We start from the raw sequence: 11,737 nt of genomic DNA, 5'->3' as shown, positions 1-11,737 counted from the left end.
ATATATATATATATATATATATATATATTGGTATATTGATAACAATATATATATATATATATTTATTGTTCTCTATTCTCTTTTGTCTTTTCTTAGACTTCGAAAACTCTAACTGTAGACATCCTGGCAAACGTTTCACAATAGTCTGACGTTCAGCTTCTTAAGATCTCTCTGAAACCTGTGAACTCGATAGTTGTCTATTTGTGTGCTACCAATCTGTTATATTAGACAGAAAATAAAACATACAAAACGTTATATTTTGTATTGAGTAAATAAAGATTCACTATTGATATTAAATAATCGCGAACCAAATGGGGGGGGAAAGACAAAAACCTCAACCATCTATCTAGAAGCAGAAAGCTGGGATACCGCCAACCGAGTAGAGATGCGGATTTACTACCTTTGTCATATAACTTGAACGCAGCACACGCTAGCTAGGTAGCCGACTAACCCAATAAGACAGTGAGCATCTTATTATGTTAACTTCTTATTTCCATACCATATTGCAGCTGTGCTAGCATTGCGAAATGCCAAAACGGTGACACTGGCTATGACCACTCGTTAATACTTGACTAATAGGATTCATGTTGAGTTACATTAGCTACACCATGACGCTTCTCGTATTGTTTGCTAACGCTAGCTAGCTTAGCAGGTTCGCTAGTTAGTTAGCTGGAGTGAGCATTGGCAGGAAGTTGTATGAAAAAGAAGATGCACTTGTCAACTGCTACTAAACGGAACTGTCTGGTACAATAACAGGTAGCTGGATAGTCAGTCAGTCGTGGTTAACCAGCCATTTTAGTTAGTGTTGCTATTGAGTTTTACATGTATTGCTTGAACATATTGTTGAGTATTTCAGTTGGTGTAACGTTAACATAAACGAACATTACGTTTGTCTCTCGCGCTTTCGGCCAGGCGACGAGATCAAGCTCATAACGTCCCCCACATTGTACAATATGCAACCGCTTTTGTTATAAGTGGGGAATTCTTAATCAACGTTACGGTGTCATCTGAGCTGTTAATGGAAGAGACATGTAATGACATTGAGTTCGTTGTTTTCCACATTATTTTAGAGCATATTTTAATGTATGACTAGCTAGATAGTGTTATATATATAATGCTTAATTCTGACTGCTGAGTACGGTTTTTAATTTAACGATGCATGTAATATTGTTACACAAGTTACATTTAGTGTGTGACGTTTCCCCAGGATGCATGGGAGACGACAGGCATACAATACATGTCCCGCAAAATCGTGAGTGTGTGAGAACTACGCTGGGTCAGTGGGTGGCATGATCTCGTGTTGGACAAACCTGACTTATTTTCAACTTGTTATTGACCCCTGTGACCTTCCACTTTGACTGATGACAAACATGACTTCTCTACCTGTCACTTTATCATCCCTGTTCTCTCGTCTTCTTGTCCTTGTCAGCAGTCACTTTCCCCCATGCTGAAAGCGACAGCCCTAGCTGCAAGGAGAGAGGAGAGGCGATGCACTGACCACATCACAAACTGAACAACGCACGGTATGTTGTCGGCGGCTGTTGCCATTAACCAGAGTTCTTTAAGATGGGGTTTTCAATGCAGATATCTTAAATGTCTTGAAGCAGAATAGTTCACATCATTATATAAAATCAGTCTTCAGAGGCTGTGGGCCAGAGTTGCATGTAATACAAGAGAACACTGCTAGAAGATACAAATGTGGGGACATGGAGTCAAAAGAAGGGATGGTAACTATTATAGCTATAACTATTGTGCTTTGAATTCCTAAGTGGTACAGAAGTCAGCTTAGTTGGCAAGAAGTCAGCCAATTACCAAAAGAAGTGGAATGGTGGTTGTGCTAAAATGTGACTTTGTTGTTGTCACTGATCCAGGGATTTAAAGTTACAATCTTAAGCTCGGTTTGGTTTCTTTAGGTACACATCTGTTTCCCCAAGTGACTGGGCAGTAACAGTGTATTTGCTGACATGGCCCATTACACAGCATTTGGGATAAATCAGCTGGGTTCAAGCTCTGAATATGAAACTTAAAGTTAGTTTCTTTCCCCTCCCTTCCCCAGTCACATCCCCTCTCAGGCTTCTCTTTCCCCCCCCCCCTTCTGTTTTGTCATTGATGTGCCCTTACCAACCAGTTTTACTTAGTTTATTTACCAGATGACATGGTAAGTAAAAAGTATCATTGACTTTGTGTCTCTGCAGATATCCTTTGACAAACAGACATAAATAAATAAGTGCCTCACACAACTAGATGAACCGTAGGTCATGAAAGACAATGTGCTGCTGCTTTTGTTCGTGTCATGTGTGCTCTTTTCATTGCTTTGTCTCTGAGATGAGGCATAACCCTTTCCAGGAATATGAGAGTGTGGCATGTCACAAAAAGCCATACACTTGAATGAGCTTACTGGTTACGTTCAGTTTCGTTTCTCTGTGGCTTGGCTCAGAATGAAACACAGCAGGAAAGGAGGAGGAGGCGGGGTATAGGGGGTTTAAAAGCTAAAACAGGAAGGTTGCTGGCTAAAACAGCAGTCCAGCTTCTGAGGGAGATCCACTATAGGTAAGATAGACCTGATCGCTGTCTTACTTTACATGCAACTTTGTGCTGTTGATATCCAGTAGTAGGAACTTATTAGCGACGTTTTGGTACAACAACTACAGTTATGATTAGCCTATTTGTATCATGTTCATGCCATGGTCTAAGTAAATACGATTGTTTTTTGACAAGCTTGGATCGTATCATACAGTAGGTGGGTTGACAAGTGTAAACCTGTTCAACTTTATGGCATCAATGCAAATATGTTGTTCTGTCTGCTGGCCCTATCGTCATAAACAAATGATTCATTGGGTGTGCCTCTGTCAGAAGACAATATAATCCACCTTGTTGCATTTGATTTAGTCTCCAGATTGTATTGGCTTCCTGGTTTTAAAGAGGGACTCTGACAATCTGGTTTAGCTAAATTATTTGGTGTTTAGTGCCCTCAATGCACTATTGCAATTTCAGCATTTGCCAGTATTGACAATAATATTAGCTTGTGCTTAGTATTGAATAACAATACTTTTTGAGTACTGACCAATAATAATGATGCTGATAATAATAATAATAAATAGTATCATTAAAATGAATAGCAACAAGCATATTAACAAGCAAACCCTTTCATTTACACAGTCATTTCATCCATGGCATACTACAATACAACATCTTAGTTTAGAGTTGCTACTATTAATATTTTTGTGATTTTACAAAAAGAGTTTACATATTCCAATAAAGATATACATTAGCTAATAACCTTTTTATTAGAATAAAGACATAACAGAAAAAAAAACCATTTATTGGTTATTCAACAACTGTGACTAAGAGAGTCGATTTGTCGACAAATCAGTCGTTTTGGTATCCGTCCAATAGATTATGTTCTTTATGCTTTTTTCATGCTGAAAGACCTGTATAGAAGAAGCTTATGAACACATCTCTGGTAAACACCAGATTTAAAGTGGTGTTCTTGTGGGATTCTTTGTGTTTTACAGATTAAATCAAGTTATTGAGTCGATCAAATCTGAGTGGAAGTTGATTAGGAATTTCTTTGGTGGAATATATATCATACCCTTATTGACAGTGTTTAGGTATCTGCCTCCTCCTTTTCTCTGTCTAAAAGTATGGATCATTCTCTCTGGGATATATGTGTGTTTTAATCACACTACTTAAACCACATGAACTGTATGGAGCTTCTTAGTGAGAGCACGCACTATTGGTATCCTACTTTGCAGGGTTTATCTGTTATTAATGGACTATTTTCTCCTTTGATAGCATCCTTCAAAATGGAGAAGGTTCTGGAGAATGTAGTGGGCATGGTGAAGGAGCACCCAGCTGGGATCCCCCTCAAAAAGTTGTCTGTGTTCTACAGCCAGACATACCGAAAGAACCTGACTTTAACCTCCCTGGGCTTCGACTCCATGTCTAGCTTGTTGGCCTCTCTGGACAAGGATCTGGTTGTGGAGGAAGAACTGGTGCGTCACAAGGCCCACTGCCACCCGAGACAGGCTGGAGCTGCGGCATCAACAAAAGCTACAGAAGACAGCAAGAATATAGAGGGGGTTTTGGAAGATATAGTGGCTATGGTGAAGCAGCACCCAGCTGGGATCCCCCTGAAAAAGCTCTCTGTAACCTACAGCCAGACATACCACAAGAACCTGACTTTATCCTCATTGGGCTTTGATTCCATGGCTAGCCTGGTGGCCGCTCTGGACAGGGATCTGGTTGTGGAGGGGAAACTGGTGTTTTACCATCATTGTGTTAGCTGGGCTGGAGCTGGAGCACCAGCAAAAGCTACAGAAAAGAAGTTTGAGAATGTTCTGGAAAATGTTGTGGCCATGATGACAGATCTCCCAGATGGGATTCCTCTGAAGATGGTGGCTATAGTCTACAGCCAGAAATACCACCACAATCTGGCCTTAGCTTCTCTGGGCTTTCAAACTATTTCCTGCCTGGTAGCATCTTTAAAAGGAGATCTAATTGTGAGGGGGGACATTGTGTTCCATAAGATCCACCAGCCTCAAAATCAGCTAGTAGCTGGGAAGCCAGCAAAGGCCACAGAGGTCTACAGGCCCGCAACACCACAGAGAACTGAAACACTTATTGGGAAGAGTAGTGCTACCCCAAGTTATACAGTGCCTCAGGTGGATGCCAACTCTCATTATGTGCCTCCCACTGCCTCTTTATTCTCCACCCACTGTCTCCCGATTAACCCACTCTTTCCTGCGTCAAAGCCAGCGGAGAAGTTGACCCAGCAGCAGCTGTACCAGAGGGTCATAGAGGTCAGTTATTAAGACAAATATATGCACCACAGAGTATTTTGCTGTTTAGGTCGTGTGGTTTCTCTGTTAGCATTGGTATCTCATGTATATGTGAGAACATTTGACATGAAAGCAACAATACAATAGCACTCATTTTACTTTCGCGAGTAATGACCCGGACAGTTCATGTCTCATCCAAACGTGTTGCTAAAACGTGACATGAACAGATACACCATGGCAGAAGGAAAGAAGACTTAAAAAGTAGACATTTCACAATGGCGAGACATGGGGTTAAGAGTCGACAATGCTACTGAGGCTGGCGCTAGTTAGCAAGGCAAAGTCACTACCCAAATGGAAACCCCACAACCAAAAACCTTTAAAACGGGTCAATAATATATAGTTTAATTCGTTAATAATACTCAGTAATATCCCAAAACAGCTGGGCACTAGTTTTAGAAAACATCATTCTGGAGGAAGTTGTGTATTTGTTTACGCCTATTTTTATTTGCGGAATAATAATAATACACATCTGGTGCTCTAAGTATTAGTAGTATGTAGGACTGGATCAAAATAAACTCTTGAGAATTCAAAAATAATACCATCCTTATTTTATATCTAATGCTTCACCACAGTCATTTGAAGAGGGCATTTAATTGATTTTTTGTCAGAAACCAACTCTTTGTCAGTACAGCTGCACTGAGAGAGTGGGAGGAATGTAATCTAATCGATGCCCGATAGCTTGTTTTTGCTAAACAGGGGGAGTCACCTACTGTAAGGCTTCAAGTTAGATGCCTGAGCACCCTTCACTGGTTTTCTGATAATGTTAATGATTTAATGTGGGTTCCATAACATGTTCACTGTTTTGAAATGTTGTGAAACATTTTGAAACAAAAGCTTTAAATGTATTAAGTCAAAGCAGTCAAATAAATTGCTTTCAGTGTCAGACACAGACAGATTACCAGAACCTGGTGTTAATATTTCAAAAGGTCAAGATTTGAGAAAAACAACAAACCTTCAAAAGCTTTAAAAATATCAAGCTAATAACTCATATATAGTGGTATTTGTTTGCGCATGTCTTTAACATACTTATCTAAAAAACTGACCTTTGACTTTTACAGCATGGAAACCTTTTGTACTGTATGTAAACCAGCTGGCCAGTAAAAGTGTATTTATGTGTTCCAGGTGATTAATAAGTACCAGTTGAGTGCTCCATCAATGGACCAGCTCCAAACCTGCTACTTTCAGCAGTTTGATGAACAGCTTCCTATCTCACAGTACATGTCTCTGTATGACAGCAAGAAGCTTCCCACTCATTCTGAGCCAACACCAGATCCCAAGACTGTTGTATTGCAGACAACTGCAGGTAGCATATCATGACAGCATTAACTTTCATGCATTAAAACAAAGAGTGTCACTTCCGTACTTCTAAAACAATCATGTGTTGACATATCCTTCCACAGTAGCACAGGATCTTATGAGAAAGCCTGAAGAAGAAAACCTGCAACAGTCCATTGTGTCCAAATTCCTTTCTAGCTCTGACTTCCCAGTGCTGGGGACAGATGTGAGCTTGACCAAAGAGAAGAAGAACAAAATTAGAGATGCACCCAAGAGAGAGGGCAGTGCCACCATCTTTAGAGAAGCCTTTCATGCCCAGCTGAGAGAGATCCATGGGGCTAATATGCGGGCAGTAGAGGCTATGGAGGAGGATGATCAAGAGCTCACAGGCAGGAAGAGGAACAGAGTCCTGGATCAGGATTCAGTCAACAGCCTGATGGAAGATGTGATACGAGACATCTCTGCAGAGGGAGAGCTGGTCACCAAAGAGAAGGTGAGGGGGAAGAGGACACATCTAGTGACTGCTGTTACTGTCTGCATGTGGTAAATATGAAGCTAGAGCCAGCAGGTGCTTAGCTTAGCATAAGGAAGAAGCAAGGGGAAACGGCGAACCTAGTTTTGTCCAAAGGTAAAAATATATATCCGCTCACCACCACCTCTAAAATGTAACTAGTTTAGTTTAATTCGTCCAACTCGGACAACAGCTTGATCCTGATGTCTTTGTTGGTTGGCAACTTCATGGTGATGACAAGAAAAGGAGTCACTGCACCTGGCCAAGAAATAGTTCCAGCATGCTACTCCCTAATAAACTATAGCTTTTTACACTCACCCCCTGTCTCTATTCTATTCAGTTTATTTTGTCTAGCCCAAAATTTGCCTCAGAGGGCTTTGTAATCTGTACACATACGACATCCCTGACCTTTGACCTCACATCGGATAAGGAAAAACTCCCAAAAAAACAAAAGAACTTTCACAGGGAAAAAAAGGGAAGAACCTGGCTTACCTGGCTCACCAGGCAGGAGGCATCAGACACCGCCAGGTCCAATGGACCCTATGAGACGTGAAGTCACAAAGACTCCGGGGAGGAAGCAGAGTTAATAAGGTGCAATGGAGAGATGTAAATTCATCCATAAGGAGAGAGAGAAGAGGAGATAGGTGCTCAGTGTATCCTAAAACATCCCTCAGCAGCCTATAAGCCTATAGCAGCATATCAAGGGGCTGGACCAGGGCAAACTTGATTCAGCCCTAACTATAAGACCTATTAAAGAGGAAAGTCTTAAGTCTACTCTTAAATGAGGTGACTGTCTGCCCCCCGGACTGAAACTGGAAGCTGGTTCCATAAAAGAGGAGCTTGATAACTGAAGTGGTGTCCATGAAAGCATGTATTGTTTACATGTATGATTGGTCACTAGCAGTCACTTTTTTTGCTGTTGTAGTACCTGTAAAACAGTACCTATAACTGTCAGTGAAAACTGCTCCTGCGCATATCTTTGTCTTTTTGCAAAACAATCACTACAGTGACCCCCCTCGTCCCAAAAACTTTAAGTTATACAAAACTTCACATTGTACCTTTTTAAGTTCAAGTTAATAGCTGTTAAACAAGACTAATAGTTGCTGATGGACAGATTGTGGAATGTTCTGGGGATCTAACATTGGCCCTTTCAGCTACTAACAGGTCTTTCACTCAAGTATCATATTTATTTATTTTCTGCTGAAGTTTCTGAAACAAACCAATGCACTGCATCTCATTTCCTCATTGTCCTCGCTGTATCCAGGTGATATCCAGGGTGTGCACACTGATGCAGATCCCCTCTTTGGAGGGCAGGATCAGACACTGGACAATTCCGGCTTTAAAAGACCTTCAATATGTCATGAGAGAGATCAACATGTTCATAGAGGTTGGCACATGCATTTTCTAATACTTGTGTTGATGTGGATGTTTGGTTGCTATTGAAGTATTCTCTCTTTTTGTCAGTCTAGTGCAGCAGTGACATCCATCTGTACCTTGTATGAGCTGGGCCAGTCACTGGCTGCACTGAAGGACAAGAAGCGTTATGAGGAGCTAAACCTGGGGCCCCTCTGCAAACTACCCCTCATCCACCGCATGTTCAAGATAGATAGTAACACTAAGGATGATGATATCCACCAGATCGAGACAATTGACATCTTAAAGGTAGGACTTATATTTTATGAAACTGGTACTAAACATTCACCAACAAATCTAGTGATGGTTATAGTTTAGTTATTTTATGTATGTAGAGCTTTGCATTCAAGCTTTACATTTTTATACTACATAATCTGAGTCTCTTTTTGTGTTTGGATTATTAACTGTTGAAAAACAAAATGTGGATCTGGTTAAAGGCATCTGGTTAAAGACAATGAGCCATGTTTCACAAGTATGATTTCACATTAACTGACTTTTATATTTTGTTAGATAAATATAAAATGTGTATGTATTGGCATGAGCTTTAATGTACAGTGCAAAGCATCTATAGCTACATAACATATTAACTAACTGTTAAAAAAACACAAATCAGGAAGGTCATGAAAATAATTGAAATGACCTTAAGGGATCACACAACAATAAATCCATGTAGCTGAGGTTGCTTTAGCAGTATTAACCATGGTGGGGACCTTGTAGATAACAGAGGAATCTCTTTCCTCATGCCTCTGTGTGAGAGTGTGGATGGAGCCACCTCAAAGCCACGTTATTTTGCCTGAATGTGTCTATTCTGTTTCCATTGTTTAGCAAATCCGTGTGTTTCGGAGGCAGCAGAACAAACCAAAGGTAGACCTGGCTGAGTTTATGAAGTATCTGGCCGACCACTACAATTGTGACTCTCCCTACGAGCTGGGTGTCAGGATTCACAGTATCGGGCTGCCCATAGCGGTAAGAGAAAAGACCTACTGCAACCTTCCAAGGCTGTTTGCGCTTGAATTATGTAATAGCTACATGCCCGTGTAGCTGGTATCGTTTTCACCTTATGAGTCTGTGTGGGAGTGATCTTGACAAAATATTATTCTGTCTGTCTGTGGACAGATGTTGTCAACGTGACTGTATCACAACTACTAGATACAGTCTCAACTGCATCTAGTACAGGTGCAACCAAAGGTGTGTAGTTTAGATCAAAATGAAGGCAGAGTTAGAAGATACGTGTGGTCCAAGCTTGAAGTAGTCGGAAGTGCGCTAGTTTTTTTAATGTTTTTATTTTGCACTTATTTTCCTTTTCACTATGTGATGGAGTATATCCCTTCAACAGTAGTACTCCTATTCACTTCTGTAAGAAATGTACAGTCACTTTAATAAGCAAGTGGCAAGCAGGACACATGATCTTGGCTTGAGTCTTAAGGAGTTGTAGCTATAATGTTATGCTGCTTTCACACCAAAAGCAAAGCAAATTATTTGCGCGAGTAGATTACATACTCACTGACGTCCTGCAGTTGTTGAATCAGACTACTGGTCAGACTGAAGTAGCGTATGAAATGTCATTCAGATGCAGTTCCTGGAGAAACCCAGACACAAGGGCATTTGATGGTCCGATGTTTGTGGGATTCCACAACATGTACAAAGCAGAAATATTTTTAATTTCTTTCATGGTGGATGGCAGAAGTTATAACTTATTCCATGGAGATAAGCCACTCCTACTTTCCAGCTCGTCTAGCGGGATTGACGCGAATAACCACAAAAAGTCTGCAGAGTAAACACAAAAATGTGCTTTATTTTTTGGTCTGAATGCAGCATTACTGCTTACTTCATTCTCACTGTCACCCACAAGTGCTCGATCTCTTGATCGCACACTCGCTAACGTCACACACACAACCTGCACACCGAGTTATTATTTAAGGAGTTTGCTGCTTACAGATTGTGTTTTAAAAATTTGAATTAAGATACATTTATAAAGACATTTTCCCCTGACGCAGTCAACTTCGGTACTTCAATAAACCATGCTTTGTTTATATATAACTCCCAGCTTGTTTAACAATGCTTCTCTACTCATTTCAGACAATACTGAAAGTGAGTCGATGTGAGCACTCCATCTTGGAACAAGCCAGGGAGCTCATCCAGAAAGAGCTGGAGGAGGAAACCTACGAGCGGCTGAGAAAGATAAAGAAGATCGTGTTGGAGCCGGTGCAAGGAGCAGGTTCCTTCTCCTCCACCGGCAGCCTAGACCTCAGGAGAAAATACGCCTCCATGCCTGCAGCCGAGGTATCGCTGGCAGTCTTCTCAAACGCAGAGGGGGTGTTCAGTCCCAAGATGGCTAAGGTGGGTTGTACACACTGACAGCTGCATTCTATTTATGAATCCGATGCTAACTCAGGCATCAAAAGAGCTTGCTCAGTGGCAATGTGTGAGTTTTGTGTCCATGCTTTTGGGAGCTCATTAAATTTGTATAGCCCAATATCACAAATTACAAATTTGCCTCAGAGGGCTTTACAATCTGTACACATACAACATCCCTGACCTTTGACCTCACATCGGATCAGGAAAAACTCCCCAAAAATAACCTTTGACAGGGAAAAAAGTGAAGAAACCTTCAGGAGAGCAACAGAGGAGGATCCCTCTCCCCGGATGGACAGATGCAATAGATGTCATGTGTACAGAATGAACAGAGTTACAGAGTTACATAAACACATCACAAAAATACTTCCTGAGGAAGTGTCAAAACACCAAGGGGTGAAACAGCTGATTGTGCACGTGGGTGCTGTGGATAACAGAAACATGGCTGTCCAAAGTCTGTGAATCCAGAGGACTGCACTTCATTGACAACTTCAATTATTTCTGGCAAAGAGGCGATCTGTTTAAAGGAAAAGGCCCACACCTGAACAGAGGTGGAGTGAGACGACTGACAGATAACCTCCTCCACGCTCTGAGGCATCAGAAAAGGTCTAGACCAGATCCCGTGCTGCCACCGAGAGAAGAGAGGAGCGAGAGAAGGGCTCCTCCCTCGCCACCCAAGGCCCCAGCGAGGGATTCGACCACAGCGGCTCCTACAGCACTGGGCTCTCTAAACGAGCTGTAAGACAGCTGCAGTACATCCAGAACGCTGCTGCTCGAGTCCTGACTAGAACCAGGAAATACGACCATATTAGTCCAGTGCTCAGGTCTTTGCACTGGCTTCCTGTTGCTCGGAGAATAGACTTTAAATCAGCTCTGCTTGTGTACAAATGTCTTCATGGTCTAGCACCAACGTACATGTGTGACATGTTAGAGCCAGATGAACCATCTCGAGCTCTGAGAAGCTCAGTGAGTGGTCTCCTGCTGGTCCAGAGTCAGGACTAAACACGGAGAGGCTGCGTTTCACTTTTATGCTAAAATCTGGAACGGTCTTCCAGAAGATGTGAGACAGGCTTGTGAATGTGAGTGTGTATTTCCACCCTGTGTGTGTGTAATGCGTAGTGTGAAAGTGATCACCCACGGGGAACAATAAAGTCCTTCTACTTCTTAATCATTAAAGAATTAAAATAAAAGGTTCATTTTAGACGATGAATACTGGTTAGCTCGACATTATATTTGTGGGTTAACTCTTTATCACAGATGTCTACTTGTGCATGTTCTGAAATAATCTTTATCCAACTTCTCAAACACAGTAGGCATTTGTAATCATCATGAAGATAACACT

The 11,737-nt window shown here is 41.4% G+C and overlaps 1 protein-coding gene across 14 annotated transcripts in view; it reads left to right on the top strand.

The window, feature by feature from the left end:
* The first annotated feature begins 347 nt into the window (after nt 1-347).
* wu:fj29h11 (protein NO VEIN) overlaps nt 348-11,737 on the top strand; it is a 46,051-nt gene continuing 34,661 nt past the window's right edge. For 2 of the 14 annotated variants that reach the window (XM_034559531.1, XM_034559516.1), the window contains exons 1-9: nt 470-756; nt 1,430-1,523; nt 3,796-4,802; nt 5,964-6,144; nt 6,242-6,609; nt 7,892-8,014; nt 8,092-8,289; nt 8,866-9,006; nt 10,120-10,380. In XM_034559531.1, the coding sequence (XP_034415422.1) occupies nt 3,807-4,802; nt 5,964-6,144; nt 6,242-6,609; nt 7,892-8,014; nt 8,092-8,289; nt 8,866-9,006; nt 10,120-10,380 (2,268 nt within the window). In that variant the 5' untranslated portion in view covers nt 470-756; nt 1,430-1,523; nt 3,796-3,806. The other 12 variants (XM_034559522.1, XM_034559524.1, XM_034559519.1 and 9 more) reach the window with 12 other exon arrangements.

Source organism: Cyclopterus lumpus, chromosome 19, assembly GCF_009769545.1.
Source record: "Cyclopterus lumpus isolate fCycLum1 chromosome 19, fCycLum1.pri, whole genome shotgun sequence".
Classification (NCBI taxonomy): Eukaryota; Metazoa; Chordata; class Actinopteri; order Perciformes; family Cyclopteridae; genus Cyclopterus; species Cyclopterus lumpus.
Note: the sequence above shows the minus strand (reverse complement) of the source record. Positions and strands in the feature narration are given on the sequence as shown.